The sequence below is a fragment of the Rana temporaria genome, chromosome 12, assembly GCF_905171775.1.
Source record: "Rana temporaria chromosome 12, aRanTem1.1, whole genome shotgun sequence".
Taxonomy (NCBI): Eukaryota; Metazoa; Chordata; class Amphibia; order Anura; family Ranidae; genus Rana; species Rana temporaria.
Window position 1 is genome coordinate 4,502,924 of NC_053500.1, and position 16,622 is coordinate 4,519,545.

Consider the following 16,622-nt stretch of genomic DNA (forward strand, 5'->3'; position numbering starts at 1 on the left):
TGCGGCTAAGTACGCCGCACGGTCCTATTGCTTTCGACGTGGACGTAAATGACGTAAATCCCTATTCACGGACGACTTACGCAAACGACGTAAATTTTTAGGAGGAGATTTTTATTTTTGTGGGGGGGGGGGGGTGTGCTGGGAAGGGGTAGGAGAAGAGGATTTGTGCTAAGAGGGTTGGTTTGGGGGATTTGTGTTCGGAGGAGATTTTTATTTTTGTGGGGGGGGGGGGGGGGTGTGCTGGGAAGGGGTAGGAGAAGAGGATTTGTGCTAAGAGGGTTGGTTTGGGGGATTTGTGTTCGGAGGAGATTTTTATTTTGGTGGGGGGGGGGGGGGTGCTGGGAAGGGGTAGGAGAAGAGGATTTGTGCTAAGAGGGTTGGTTTGGGGGATTTGTGTTCGGAGGAGATTTTTATTTTTGTGGGGGGGGGGGGGGCATGAATTTGTGCTGGGAGGGGGTTGGAGAAGAGAGGATTTGTGCTAAGAGGGGTTGGTTTTGGGGGGTTTGTGCTAGAAGAGGTGATATGTAGAGGGGGAGGGGATTTGTGTTAGGAGGAGTTTTCTGTGGGGGGGGGGATATTGGTGCTAGGAGGGGGATTTGGAGTAGAAGGGCAGAATGTATACTGGAAGGGGGAATTTGAGGGTAGAGGATTTGTAATGATAGGGATGATTGGGGGGTGTTTGTGCTTGGAGGGGGGATGGGGGGAATATTTTGGCGCTAGGAGGGGGATTTGGAGTAGAGGGGGGAGAATGTATACTCAAGAGGGGAAATGTAAGGGGTGGAGGATTTGTGCTACGGGGGGGGGGGGGGGATTTGTGCTGGGTGGATTCATGGCACAGAGGGGGCTGAGATGTGTGCTGGGAGGAGGGAGAATTGATGCTTAGGGGGTAATCAAGGGTCCCCCACCCTGCCCTATATATATATATATGTATACTAACAATGTGTTCTTTTTACACTCGTTAATTTAATAAAATAAAAAAAAAGTATCTAAAAATGTTTTGCTTTTATTATTTTCCTAATTTTGAATTCCTCCCCCGCCCCCCCCCCCCCCGGGGAATGCGCTGCGGTGACATTTCTCGTATTCCTGTGACGATAGTGAATCGTGAACTATTTGCAGCGACGGTAACAACCGCGGGAATGCGGCTCGCCTTTGGCGCTGAAAGTTACAAAGTCTTGTTTTGAGTTGACAGAATAATTTTAGGGCCATTCGGAAAGTTCGCCCCCCCCTGCAGGCCCTCTGCTGACGAAAAAATAAAAAATTTATATTTTTTTTACTTTTTGCTGTAATAAATATCCCCCAAAAAATATAAAAAAAAAACATTCCTCAGTTTAGATCGATATGTATTCTTCTAAAAATCGCAATAAGCGTATATTGATTGGTTTGCGCAAAAGTTATAGCTTCTACAAAATAGGGGGATCGTTTTATGGCATTTTTATTCATATTTTTTTTTTTTTTTACTAGTAACGGCGGCGATCAGCGATTTTTATCGTGACTGCGACAATTTTGAAAAAATATATATTTTTTTTTACTTTTTTGCTATAATAAATTTCCCCCCAATTTAAAAAAAACAAAAACACAGGGCCGGATTCAGATACATTGGAGTATCTTTTGGCGCGGCGTAACGTATCTCAGATACGGTACGCCGCCGTAACTTAGGGCGCAAGTTCCGTATGCAGAAAGAACTTGCGCCCTTAGTTACGGCGGCGTAACGTATGTGTGTCGGCGTAAGCCTGCCTAATTCAAATGGGGATGATGTGGGCGTGTTTTATTTAAATTCACTGTGACCCCAAGTATTTGACGTATTTTACGAACGGCGCATGTGCCGTTCGTGAAAAAATCCCAGTGCGCATGCTCGAAATTACGCCGCAAGTCGTCATTGCTTTAGACGCGAGCGTAACTTACGTACAGCCCTATTCGCGAACGACTTACGCAAACGACGTAAAATTTTCAAAACTCGACGCGGGAACGACGTCCATACTTAACATTGGCTGTGCCTCATATAGCAGAGGTAACTTTACGCCGGAAAAAGTCTAATGTAAACGATGTAAAAAAATGCGCCGGCCGGACGTACGTTTCTGAATCGGCGTATCTACCTAATTAGCATATTCCTCGCATAAATATACAGAAGCGCCACCTAGCGGCCAGCATAAATATGCAGCCTAAGATACGACGGTGTAAGACACTTACGCCGGTCAGATCTTAGGGAAATCTATGCGTAACTGATTCTATGAATCAGGCACATAGATATACGATGGCCTGCACTCAGAGATACGACGGCGTATCCGGAGATACGCCGTCGTATCTCCTTTCTGAATCTGGCCCACAATTTCTTCACCAGTTTAGGCCGATACATATTCTTCTACGTATTTTTGGTATAAAAAAAAAATCGCAATAAGCATTTTTTGATTGGTTTGCGCAATAGTTAGCTTCTACAAAATAGGGGATTCGATTTATGCAATTTTTTTTACTAGTAATGGAGGTGATCTGCTATTTTAAGCAGGACTGCGACATTGCGGCAGGCAGATCGGACACTTTTTTGGGACCAGTGACCTTTATACAGCGATCAGAGCTAAAAATAGCCAATGATTTCTGTATAAATGACACCGGCAAGGAAGGGAGTTAACAGTAGGGGGCGATCAAGGGGTTAAGTGTAGTGTACCCTAGGGAGGTGTTTCTAACTGTGGTGTGGGGGGGGGGGTGTGGGACTGACTGGAGGAGGAGGGGGATCGTCTTATTGCTACAATCTCCTCTGTTACATCAAATGATGTGCCCCAGTGTATGTGCCACTGTGTACCTAATTTCATAGTGCCGCTTCCCCTGGGGCGTGCACCCGGAAATGTCTGTGACCTGCTGGGCCCCTCCCACAGCTCTGCTCTCTCTCCTTGTGCAGGTTGACTGGTCTTCTCTCCACTCCTCTTGTATTTTTTTGCAGTGGGTGGGGCCTGGTGGGTCCCTCCCACAGCTCTGCTTTCTCTCTCCTTGTGCAGGGTGACTGGTCTTGTCTCCACCCCCTCTTGTAGTTTTCCGCAGTGGGTGGGGCCTTCTGGGTCCCTCCCACAGCTCTGCTCTCTCTCCTTGTGCAGGGTGACTGGTCTTGTCTCCGCCCCCTCCTGTAGATTTCTGCAGTGGGTGGGGCCTTCTGGGTCCCTCCCACAGCTCAGATCTCTCTCTCTCTCCTTGTGCAGGGTGACTGGTCTTGTCTCCGCCCCCTCTTGTAGTTTTATGCAGTGGGGGGGGGGGGCTTCTGGGTCCCTCCCACAGCTCAGATCTCTCTCTTTCCTTGTGCTGGGTGATTGGTCTTGTCTCCACCCCCTCTTGTAGTTTTCGGCAGTGGGTGGGGCCAGTGGGTGGGGCCTTCTGGGTCCCTCCCACAGCTCAGATCTCCGTCTCTCCATGTGCAGGGTGACTGGTCTTGTCTCCACCCCCTCTTGTAGTTTTCTGCAGTGGGTGGGGCCTTCTGGGTCCCTCCCACAGCTCTGCTCTCTCTCTTCTTGTGCAGGGTGACTGGTCTTGTCTCCACCCCCCTCCTGTAGTTTTATGCAGTGGGTGGGGCTGAGTGGGTGGGGCCGGGTGGGGCTGAGTGGGTCCCTCCCACAGCTCTGCTCTCTGCGCAGGCTATGTACAGCATAGTGATGATGTCACTGCTACTTTTATCAGGTAATATCTGGATATGCAAGGGCATTTGGTGCTCACATAGTGAATACTGTATGTGGCTATTAAGGAAAATATTTAAATAAGTAAGAGCTTTGCGCAATTCTTATTAAAATATCAAGAAATCCATTCGACCGACCCTGCAGGCTTTGCGTCTCATCAAATCGGCGTCTGCGTTCAAAAATCAGCCCCCCCCCCCCCAGACACAACCTTCATGGGTCTTGGCAAGTTACTTAACCCCGCTGCTCCTCTGCGAGCGTGTGTTGTGGCAGGACCCGCAGTCAAGGCACGTCAAAGAAAAAAAAAAGAGAAAATGAAGCAGAAATTCCTGAGCTTCTGCTGTATTTAACCTGTGACCCGCCATTAATGCAAAACAGCCACGGTGGCTGCAAATCTGATCTCGCCAAACCCAAGTTGTGTGTTTGAGTAACAAAAAAAAATGAAACGTGCGGTATTTGAGCGCATGCCAGCTTCGCCGTCTCTCCAACATATCCCTCGTTTTACAAGGCGAAGGGCTGCCAGCAGACGCTTTGTATGGGTTAGGACGCACCGCCATTTTTTTATTTTTTACCTACCAGGCGGCTTTGCATTTTCCAGGCGTCCAGCAGCCATGAAATGGCCAAAAGCATTCATCTAAAAAAACAAAACAAAAAAAAAACTACACAATCAGAATATGGGTAAATGCTTTAAGACTTGCTCTGAGAGTTTGGGGGGGGGGGGGAAGAACTAAAAAACGTTTTAACCACTTAAGCCCCGGAACTTTAGGCAGTTAAATGCCAAGGCCAGGTTTTGCGATTCGGCACTGCGTCGCTTTAACAGACAATTGCGCGGTCGTGCGATGTGGCTCCCAAACAAAATTGACGTCCTTTTCCCCCCACAAATAGAGCTTTCTTTTGGTGGTATTTGATCACCTCTGCGGTTTTTATTTTTTGCGCAATAAACAAAAATAGAGCGACAATTTTGAAAAAAAATCAATATTTTTTACATTTTGCTATAATAAATATCCTCCAAAAATATATATAAAATGTTTTTATTCCTCAGTTTAGGCCGATACGTATTCTTCTACCTATTTTTGGTAAAAAAAAAATCGCAATAAGCGTTTATCAGTTGGTTTGCGCAAAATTTATAGCGTTTACAAAATAGGGGATAGTTTTATTTTTTTACTACTAATGGCGGCGATCAGCAATTTTTTTCGTGACTGCGACATTATGGCGGACACTTCGGACAATTTTGACACATTTTTGGGACCATTGTCATTTTCACAGCAAAAAATGCATTTAAATTGCATTGTTTATTGTGAAAATGACAGTTGCAGTTTGGGAGTTAACCACAAGGGGGCGCTGAAGGAGTTATGTTTCACCTAGTGTGTGTTTACAACTGTAGGGGGGTGTGGCTGTAGGTCTGACGTCATCGATCGTGTCTCCCTATAAAAGGGATCACACGATCGATCCGCCACAGTGAAGCACGGGGAAGCCGTGTTTACATACGACTCTCCCCGTTCTTCAGCTCCGGGGGCCGATCGAGAGGGGGCGGCTAGAAACGAATAGCTGCGCCCTTCGTCCCGGATCGCTCCCAGACGATTTCCGACCGCCGCATGTACCGGGGGGGGGTCCCGATCTGACCCTCAAACCCGCGCAAAGGCAGCGACATGTGGTCACGTCGTTCTGCCTGCCCGTGCCATTTTGCCGACGTATATGTACATGCGGCGGTCATTAAGCGGTTAAACTGCTGTAAAGTGTAAAGATAAAGATTTTTTTTAAGGTTATAGAGAGTGATCGAGGGTTAAAAACAATTCATGGATTTTCCGCTGCCTGTGTTCCATCGCACTGACTTCTCTATAATCCACTGAGGGGCGTGGCTTCATGAGAATAATTAGCAATATTTAACTAGGGTTATGCTGCCACCTACAGGAGAAATGGGCACCAGGCTATAAGCCCCCCCTCCCCTCTCACGCCCCCTCTCTACATACTGTATATACTACCTGCCCAGTCAAAGTTGCTGACTTTGTCATTTTTTAATCTTCCCGCAAATGTAATATATTGCAGCTTACCAGTCCTTCGATGTGACGGCTGCAATAGTTTTTTTTATGTCAAGATTTTTTCTTTTTCTTCACCTGGTGATCCTGCTAGTTCTAGGGTGACAACACTCACTCACCATACTTCAAGAGACGGCATCCTGCAGACTACAGAGCACTTCCCCCTCTCCTCTCCTCCTTAACATTAAGGGAAATGTTTGCAGTCCTCGGAGGTAACTGGGAAACAATGTGGGTGATAACAGTGCAACAACTCCATAACCCGGCTTCATCTTCTCTCCCATGCCTTATCTCCATAACTCCTCCTCATCTCCATAACCCCTCCTCCATTTCATGTCCTTAACTCCTCCTCATCTCCATAACTCCTCCTCATCTCCATAACTCCTCCTCATCTCTTCCCCCCCCCCCCCACATCTCCATAACCCCTCCTCATCTTCTCCCCCACTTCATCTCCATAACCCCTCCTCATCTCCTCCCCCACTTCATCTCCATAACCCCTCCTCTTCTTCTCCCCCACTTCATCTCCATAACCCCTCCTCATCTCCTCCCCCAACGTCATCTCCACAACCCATCTTCATCTCATTTCCCACACTTCATCTCCATAACCCCTCCTCATCTCCGCTCCTCCCCGACTTCATCTCCATAACCCCTCCTCATCTCCTCCACCAACGTCATCTCCATAACCCCTCCTCTTCTTCTCTCCCACTTCATCTCCATAACCCCTCCTCATCTCCTCCCCCAACGTCATCTCCTTAACCCCTCCTCTTCTTCTCCCCCACTTCATCTCCATAACCCCTCCTCATCTCCTCCCCCAACGTCATCTGCACAACCCATCTTCATCTCATTTCCCACACTTCATCTCCATAACCCCTCCTCATCTCCTCCCCAACTTCATCTCCATAACCCCTCCTCATCTCCTCCCTGTCTTCATCTCCATAACCCCCCCTTGCATCTCCATAATCCATCCTCATCTCCTCCCCCACGTCATCTTCCCCTCAACTTCATCTCCATAACCCCTCCTCATCTCCTCCCCCAACGTCATCTCCATAACCCCTCCTCTTCTTCTCCCCCACTTCATCTCCATAACCCCTCCTCATCTCCTCCCCCAACGTCATCTCCATAACCCCTCCTCATCTCCTCCCCCAACGTCATCTCCATAACCCCTCCTCATCTCCTCCCCCAACGTCATCTGCACAACCCATCTTCATCTCATTTCCCACACTTCATCTCCATAACCACTCCTCATCTCCTCCCCCACGTCATCTTCCCCTCAACTTCATCTCCATAATCCCTCCTCATCTCCTTCCCCAGCTCATCTCCATAACCCCTCCTCACTCCCCCCCCCCCTCGCATCTCCATAACCCCTTCTTATCTACTCCCCAACTTCATCTCCATAACCCCTTCTTATCTACTCCCCAACTTCATCTCCATAACCCCTTCTTATCTCCTCCCCAACTTCATCTCCCTAACTCCTTCTTATCTCCTCCCCAACTTCATCTCCATAACCCATCTTCAGCTCATCTCCCTAACTCCTTCTTATCTCCTCCCCAACTTCATCTCCATAACCCCTTCTCATCTAGTCCCCCATACCTCATCTCCATAACCCCTCCCCAACTTCATCCCCAACCCCTCCTTATCTTCTCCCCAACTTCATCTTCATAACCCCTCCTCATCTCCCCCCTTCCAACTTCATCTCCATAGCCCCTTCTCAGGGCAGTCTTAATGAGAGGGCACACCTGGGCACTGCCCAGGGGCCCCAGCTGCATGGGGGGCCCCTACACTTTCCCCAAAGCAGCTGGTCCTTGAGCCCACGCTGTCCCAAAATTAGGGGCCCCATGATGGCACTGAGAGTGATAGATACACAGGGGAGGCAGTCTGCCTCCTACCTACTTGATGTCTGTTTACCTGCACTGTCATCGTTGTAGGGGCCCCCAGAGCATTTCTTTGCCCAGGGGCCCATGATGCTATTAAGATGGCCCTGCCCCTTCTTCATCTCCTCCCCCTCATCTCCATAACCCCTCCTCATCTCCTCCCCCACTTCATCTACAATACCCCTCCTCATCTTTTCCCCAACTTCATCCCCATCACCATCCTCATCTCCTTAACCCCAACTCATTTCTATATCCCCTCTCCTTGTCAACTAACAGCTCACAAGATTTTTGGCAGGATCAAAGGGTATTTTCTGCACTTTCAATGCTAGATTTAATTGACCAAAAGGAAGCAAATAAGAGATATTGTTCATTGTAGGTATTCATATACACAATTTTTCCTTGTATATAAAGCAGTGGTTGTGATAAATCCGACATGCGGGGATCGGTCTGGATACAAATGTTCCGTGATATCCATACACCTAACAGAATGATGTTTTCTCCATAAAACCAAACTCTCCATAAAATCAGCCTCCTTCCTCCTCCAGCCTCTTCCCACCACATCTGTTCCGCATTAGATTTAGTCTCAGATTATGGCGGCCTCGAGGCCCCGGAGCCTGTCCTGCGGGGACGCGGCGGCCTTATTTGTTCGGGGTCAAATCGCACATTTTACAGTACAATTAATGTCTCACCAATAATTCGGCGTGAGAGAGCTGCGTCTTTAAAAGGCGGGATTCTCCCCCCCCCCTCATGTTCCTTTCAGAAACAATAACGTTCTTTATCGGTTTTCTTTATTGCGCCATTCATAGCGGAAGGCTCATCTCGGAAGTCAGAGATCCCCAGCTATTCGTCACTCTTCTCGTCTGAATGTGTATTTTCCAATATTACTGATCTCCGGCACACTGATACTTTGTAACTTTTTAAATCTTAGCTCTGTCCACAGGGTTTCTCTTTAGTTTAGAATGCAGTGGAGAAGGGTTAACATTTCTGCTAGGTGTTTATTCCTGCCTTTGCCCCCTTTGGGGAGATTATCCATCACTTCCTGTTCCTGTGACACCTGTAAAAGAAATAAGGGTACAGGTGTCACCAGGACATGACAGACGCCATTAAAGAAATTTTCAGAGGTTCCTGTTCTGGAAAAAGAGGTTACAGCCTGCTATGGTGTGAATTTCTGATACCTCATCGTTGTTTATCATTCCTAGGGCCTAATCGTTGTCCTATTTTCCTAATGCCTCGTCATAAGACGCACCCTTGTTCCTCATACCTCGTGCCTTATTACTTATCCTTATTTGTCATACCTAGTGCCTCATCATTGTTCCTCATTGTTATCTATCATTTTTAGTGCCTAAGGGCTTGTCGTTTTCTCTCATTTCTAGTGCTTCATTGTTGGTCCCTATTTGTATCACCTTTGCCTCGTCCTTGTCCCTCATTCATAGCAACTTATGGCCCTACATAATGCCTCATGCTTTGACATTGCCCATGATTCATGGCATCCTTCCTCATTCATAGCACCTCATACCTCATCATAGTGACTCATTCATAGCTCCTTATGCATTGCTGTTGTCCCTCATTGCTAGCACCTAATGCCTTTGGTTGTCCCTCATGATAGTGCCTCTTACCTCATGCTTGTCCCTTATTGATATCGCCTCGTGGTTTTCCAAGATTGATGGCACTTCTTGCCTTGTTGTTGCCCCTCATTCATAGCACCTCAAGCCTCAGGGTTGTCCCACATTCACAGCGCCTCATGATTGTTCCTCATTGACAGTGCCCCATTGTTTATAGCACTTGTTGCCTCATGCTTGTCCCTCATTAATAGCGCCTTGTAGTTTTCCAAGATTGATAGCACCTCTTGCCTTGTTGTCCCTCATTCATAGCACCTCAAGCCTCATGGCTGTCCCACATTCACAGCGCCTCATGCCTCGTGATAGTGCCTTATGGTTGACTACTAATCATAGCACCTCATAGTTGTCCCTCATTGATAGGACCTTATGGGTGTTCATCATTAATAGCACCTCTTGCCCCATGGTTGACCCTCATATATAGGTCCTCATGGTTGTCCCTCATTGATAGTGCCTTATGGATGTCCATCATTGATAGCACCTCGTCCCTCATGATTGTCCCTCATTGATAGCACCCCTTGCCTTGTTGATGTCCCTCATTGATAGGGCCTCATGGTTGTCCATTATTGATAGCACCTCTTGCCTCATGGTTGTCCCTCGTTGATGGGGCCTTATGGATGTCCATCACTGATATCACCTCTTGCCTCATGGTTGTCCCTCATTGATAGGGCCTCATGGTTGTCCATCATTGATAGCACCTCTTGCCTAATGGTTGTCCCTCATTGATAGTGCCTCATGGTTGTCCCTCATTGATAGTGCCTCATGATTTTCCATCATTGATAGCACCTCTTGCCTCATGGTTGTCCCTCGTTGATGGGGCCTTATTGATGTCCATCATTGATATCACCTCTTGCCTCATGGTTGTCATTCATTGATAGGGCCTCATGGTTGTCCCTCATTGATAGGGACTCATGGTTGTCCCTCATTGATAGGGCCTCATGGTTGTCCATCATTGATAGCACCTATTGCATCCTGGTTGTCCCTCATTGATAGTGCCTCATAGTTGTCCCTCATTGATAGGGCCTCATGGTTGTCCATCATTAATAGCACCTCTTGCCTCCTGGTTGTCCCTCATTGATAGTGCCTCATGATTGTCCCTCATTGATAGTGCCTCATGATTGTCCCTCATTGATAGTGCCTCATGGTTGTCCCTCATTGACAGTGCCTCGTGATCTTCCACCATTCGCAGGGCCTCGCGGTTGTCCCTCATTGCTAGCTTTTTATGGCTCATGGTTGTTCACCATTCACAGGGCCTCTTGGTTGTGGATTTTTCTTGTCATACCCCGGTGTTGGGAGTGAGTAGGTGACTTCTCTCCCATATAATGGGCTCCTTGCTGGGATTCCTGTAGAGTAAATAAATCAGAAGGTTGTGAAAGCGGATTTATAGCTGAATTTCTGCTGATTTTTCCTGCCAAGAACAAACACTCCTGATTGCTGTGAGCACGGCGGCTCCTGCCAATATCGTAAAACTAATATTTAGCCGTAGAGAGACAAATTATCACCAGCCGGACAGACAATAGGGCATTCATTTTTATTGTCCTGCGCTCGGGGGGCCCCTCGGATGCCGCCGCAAAGAGCGCAAACGTCGCGGCCTTTCAGATGCCCCATTTTCCACGCTCTGCCGCCTACATGCAGCCGCCCGATCGGCTGTGGCGGCACAACCCTGTGGGGCGTCACTTTCTGAGAGTTCTTCATCAACTCTGGCACAGCCGGGTTTGTTCAGCTGTTCATTCCCCAACTAATCCAGCTGCTTATATCAAAACAAACAGGGTCTTCGGGGAAAGGACATGGAAGGGGGGCGGGGGTGTAAGGCCCTGTCTACAAGACGAGCGACTCTACTTAGCGCAATTTGTTCATAAGATAGACGCAAAACCAATCCCGTCATCGCACTTCCATTCTTCATTAAAACAAAAGGAATGAAATGTTTGCTGGTTTCAGTTGTTTTGGGATCTTTTAGATTAGATTGTTACTTTGTTACTTTGTATCTAAAGCCAAACGTTTTTCTTACATTTGTGGAAGTGTGCAGAAAGTTTGGAGTTCAAATGATACGTTTTATTGACTAACGTAAAGAGACCCTGTCTCCAACATAAAAAAATAATTCAGGTAAAAGGTAACCAGACCCGGGCACCTGATTGGCTGAGAGGCGGTTCAGTGTTAGGGAAGCGATTTCCTAACACAGCATGGTTTAACCACTTCCCGCCCGCTCAATAGACAATTGACGCCCGGGAAGTGGTTCTGTTGCCCTGACTGGACGTCTATTGACGTCCAGTCAGGATAACATGCCGGCGCGCGCCCGTGGGGGGCACGCAACGCGGCGATCAGTGATGCGGGGTGTCAGTCTGACACCCCGCATCTCCGATCTCGGTAAAGAGCCTCCGGCGGAGACTCTTTACCACATGATCAGCCGTGTCCAATCGCGGCTGATCACGATGTAAACAGGAAGAGCCGTTGATCGGCTCTTCCTCAATCGCATCTGACAGACGCGAGTAGAGGAGAGCCGATCGGCGCCTCTCCTGACAGGGGGGGTTTGCGCTGATTGTTAATCAGCGCAGCCCCCCCCCACATATTGCCTACACTGGACCACCAGGGAAGCCACCAGGACCACCAGGGAAGTCCAAAGCATGTGGATGGCCTGGTACATCCCACATGGCCATCCACATATGCAAATTGATGCCAAATATGTGCCAATCAGTGCCCACAAATGGGCACTGATTGGCACCATTGTGAAAGACCGCAAATCAGTGATGCCCAGCAATGCCACCCATAAGTGCCATCCAGTGTCCATCAGTGCCACCTATCAGTGCCCATCCGTGCCCACCTATCAGTAACCATCAGTGCCCATCCATGCCACCTATCAGTGCCACCATAAGTACCAATCAGTGCTACCATAAGTACCCATCAATGCTGCCTATTGGTGCCCATCAGTGCCGCCTATGAGTGCCCACCAGTGCCACCTATCAGTGCCCATCAGTGCCACCTTTCAGTGCCCATTAGTGCCGCCTATCAGTGTCCGTCATCAGTGCCACCTCATCGGTGCCCATCGGTGCCGCCTTATCAGTGCCCGTCATTGAAGTAGAAAATGTACTTATTTACAACAAAAAAATAACAGAAACAAAGAAAACCTTTTTTTTTTCAAATTTTCGGTCTTTTTTTATTTTTTGCACAAAAAATTAAAACCCCAGAGGTGATCAAATACCGCCAAAAGTAACCTCTATTTGTGGGAACAAAATTATAAAAATTTTTGCTTGGGTACAGTGTAGCATGACCGCGCAATTGTCATTCAAATTGCGACAGCGCTGAAAGCTAAAAAATTGGCCTGGGCATGAAGGTGTATAAGTGTTATTGAAGTGGTTAAACAGGGAGCAGCACAGCCTGTGTGCGCACTCTGTTCAACCATTTGGAAGCTGATTAGAGTCCACAGGCTCTAACCAGGAAGCCTATTACAGCCTCTGGCTCTAATCAGCCACTTCCAAAACACCCCCCCCCCCCCCCCCGCCGCTGTAATTCAGATTGCCTAATCCGTTAAAGGATAGGCACACACTTTTGGTGAAGTGCGCTTCCTGAAGACGATGAGGGGCACATATTTTGAAAATCATTTGAAATGTTAAAGTTTCACATATGGTGGCGGAAATGTTCTTCTTATTCACCATTGGGCTTTATTCAGTTTTGTTATAGGTGTACAGTGTTTCATATTTTTGTATATATATTTTTTGTGTTTTATATGAATACATATTTAGGCCCAGATTCACGTAGATCGGCGTATCTTTGAGCGGGCGTAACGTATCCTATTTACGTTACGTCTCCACAACTTAGACAGGCAAGTGCAGTATTCTCAAAGCACTTGCTCCGTAAGTTGCGGCGGCGTAACGTAAATAGGCCGGCGTAAGCCCACCTTATTCAAATGTGGAACAGGGGGGCGTGTTTTATGTAAATAACTTGTGACCCGACGTCCGTGTACATATCCCAGTGTGCATTGTTCCAAAGTACGCCGCAAGGACGTATTGGTTTCGACGTGAACGTAAATTACGTCCAGCCCCATTCACGGACGACTTATGCAAACGACGTTAAATGTTCAAAATTCAACGCGGGAACGACGTCCATACTTAAAGCGGATGTGCCACTAAAACAATATATTAAAAGCTAGCAGCTACAAATACTGCAGCTGCTGACTTTTAATATAAGGACACTTACCTGTCCTGGAGTCCAGCGGTGATCGCAGCAGAGGATGAGCCGATCGCTCGTCACCCTGCTGCTCCCCCCTCCATCCACGGTGAGGGAACCAGGAAGTGAAGCGCTGCGGCTTCACTGCCCGGTTCCCTACGGCGCATGCGCGAGTCGCGCTGCGCCCGCCGATTGGCTCACACGCTGTGTGCTGGGAGCCGAGTGTTCCCAGCACACAACGGGCGACAGACGGGATGTGACGGAATGCCCGTCTTTCGCCCGTAGCGTGTGGCCGGAAGTGGGTGCAAATACCTGTCTTTAGACAGGTGTCTGCACCCCCCTCCCCCCTGAAAGGTGTCAAATGTGACACCGGAGGGGGGGAGGGTTCCGATCAGCGGGACTCCACTTTAGGGTGGAGGACCGCTTTAACATTGGTACGCCGCATATACGCTTCATATAGCAGGGGTAACTTTACGCCGGGAAAAGCCTAACGTAAACGGCGTATCTGTACTGCGTCGGCCGGGCGTACGTTCGTGAATTTGCGTATCTAGCTGATTTACATATTTCTAGGCGTAAATCAGCGTACACGCCCCTAGCGGCCAGCGTAAATATGCAGTTCAGATCCGACGGCGTAAGAGACTTATGCCGGTCGGATCTAATACAAATCTATGCGTAACTGATTCTATGAATCAGGCGCATAGATACGACGGCTCAGACTCAGAGATACGACGGCGTATCTGGAGATATGCCGTCATATCTCCTTTGAGAATCTGGGCCACAGTTTATATTTCTGTCCTGGTGATACGGAGAGTGATGGGAGATCGGAAATGTTACACTTGTCACCAGAACAGAAGGCGAGAGGAAATCTTCCAATTAGGACACACCTATTAAATGGTGTCAGTTTACAGCCGGTACTGGGATAGGTTCGTCTAATGCCCAGGCCAAATATGTGTAACCCCCCCCTCCCCCTTTTCTAATGCATTCCGTAGAATGGGTGAACCACTCTGCGCCCATTCTCTGCCCCTTTTCTCCAGCTGCCCATGGTTGCAATGGAGTGTGCACTGCACATGCATTGCCAATTGCTTTCTTTCTAGCAACTAGTAGGTGGTTGCACATGCAAAGTGGGTTCTTCTTGCCAGCCGTGGGCAAATGGTGTGTTAGGTGGGCATGCTGGAGCACAGTGTGACAGCAGTAGTAGTAGCTTTCAGAGTAGATATGAAGCTACGGCTCGCTGGTTGATAGCCACGGATCTGGAGCTTGTAAGGGGATGCCCCCCACCACTGCTCCCTGGGCTGGTTCTCCTCCTGCCCACCCCTTGTCCCGTGTGTCTAAAAATACAAGTGGAGTCATTTTAAGGTTTTTCCAGCATCAGTAAACTATTCAGCTGCTTATTTGAGGCTCATATTACAAAAATGGTTAAAAAATTAACTCAGAAAGTTGTATATTGGTGCCAGTGGAGTTTTGTGTTAAACCATTCCTAACATCTCTTCACCCTCCTTTCTGCACTCTTCAACCTTGTCTCTGCTTCGTGCCACCATGGGGTTCCGTCCATCAGAACCCAAAAAATGTGGTCACATAGCGCTCACCTCCAGTGTAAGACTTTGAAGTGGCGGCAGAGGGACCCCCACAGAGCCAGCAACCTCAGAACAGAGACTGAGGCGTCCTTCAGTAAATAACTGCAATCTTTGTAGGCTGCAGGAAGGGCGCTGTGCATGCGTTCGGTGCAGAGACGGGGGGCGCCGACTTTCACATATCAGACAGCTTTTCCTGTAGACACCAGAAGGACTCCCTGTGTTGCACCATCATTATTCAGATAGAAACATTGTCAGTAGAACGACTTCCAGGGTGGTTCTCTCTGCTAGTTTGTTGGATTTTTCTCTTGTATGTTGTTTTTTATTTTGTCTTCTTCTTCCTTCTTCTACTTTCTTCTTCCTTCTTTCTTGTACCTTTTTTCTTCTTTCTTCTATTTTTCTTATTTCTTTCTTCTTCCTTCTTCGACTTTCTTATTCCTTCTTTCTTCTACTTTCTTATTCCTTCTTTCTTCTACTTCTTCTTTGCTGCTTCCTTCTTCTTAATACTTCTTCTTTATTCTGCTTCTTTCTTCTTCATTATCTTTCTTATTCCTTCTTTCTTCTACTTTCTTATTTCTTTCTTCTTCCTTCTTCTACTTTCTTCTTCTTTCCTGCTTCCTACTTCTTAATACTTCTTCTTTATTTTGCTTCCTTCTTCCGACATCTTCTTTCTTCTTCTTTATCTTTCTTCTTCTTTCTTCCTTCCTTCCTTCTTTCTTTTACTTTCTTCTTCCTTCTTTCTGCTTCCTTCTTTCTTCTTCCTGCTCCTTTCTTCCTTCTTCTTTCTTTTACTTTATTCGTTTTGCTTCCTTCTTCTTCTTCTTCTTCTTTCTTCTTTCTTCTTTCTTCTTTCTTCTTTCTTCTTTCTTCTTTCTTCTTCTTCCTTCTTCTTCTTCCTTTTTTCTTTTTCTTCCTTCTTTTCTGCTTCTTTTTTCTTCATCCCTTTTCTTCTTTCTTCCTTGTTCTTCTTTCTTCTTTCTCTTTCCTCTTTCTTCTTTCTTCTTCTTTGCCCTTTCTTGATAGGGGTACATTTATTAAATTGAATAAAATGTAATAATAATGCAGAATCTGAATCTGGAATAACGCTTTTTTCCCTGGTCATGGAATCACATGATATGCGAGATTTAAAAATCAGATGATTAGAGAATTGCTGGGGGGGGGGGAGGCAGGGGTCACCTATGACGGGCCGGCTAACCTCATGGACTTGGGGAGCTGCAATGTCGGCACCGCCTGCAGTTCATCATCAGGACCCGGGAGCTGCAGATACAGCGCTACACTTATACATTGTTGCGGATTCTGTTTTGGATGTAATAGGAAGTGTTGAGCAAGTTGTTTTCAAATGTTACTTCTGTTATGTGTTACATTTTTATTTTTTTTCCTCTCTTTTGTATCCTGCAGGTCCATCTGGAATCTATCAACAAGCGAACAGCCTGACCAATAGCGGAGCTTTTAGCGGCGTTCACCAGGTACAGCTCCGAGCACCAGAATCTGCAAAATGTATCTTTATCTGTTGAACTATTTCTACATTGGTCATTGATAATATCTCAGGGTATGATGTTATATAGACCCGTGTTATTAAAGGGAAAAGGCTGAACGGCTGTGTTAGATCTGCCAGAAGAGTTCTGTTTGGCCAGTCAAGGAACTCCTTCCAGACACTACAGCCATATCCTTGATCCTCCTATCCCCCCACAAAGCAGGCAGACAGTAAAGTTTGGTCACC

At 47.3% G+C, this 16,622-nt stretch overlaps 1 protein-coding gene across 3 annotated transcripts in view; it reads left to right on the top strand.

The window, feature by feature from the left end:
• EYA2 (EYA transcriptional coactivator and phosphatase 2) overlaps positions 1–16,622 on the top strand; it is a 183,015-nt gene that overhangs the window by 102,440 nt on the left and 63,953 nt on the right. For all 3 annotated transcript variants that reach the window (XM_040331413.1, XM_040331415.1, XM_040331414.1), the window contains one exon: positions 16,301–16,368. In XM_040331413.1, coding sequence (XP_040187347.1) covers positions 16,301–16,368 — 68 coding nt within the window. The remainder of the gene's footprint in view (positions 1–16,300; positions 16,369–16,622) is intronic.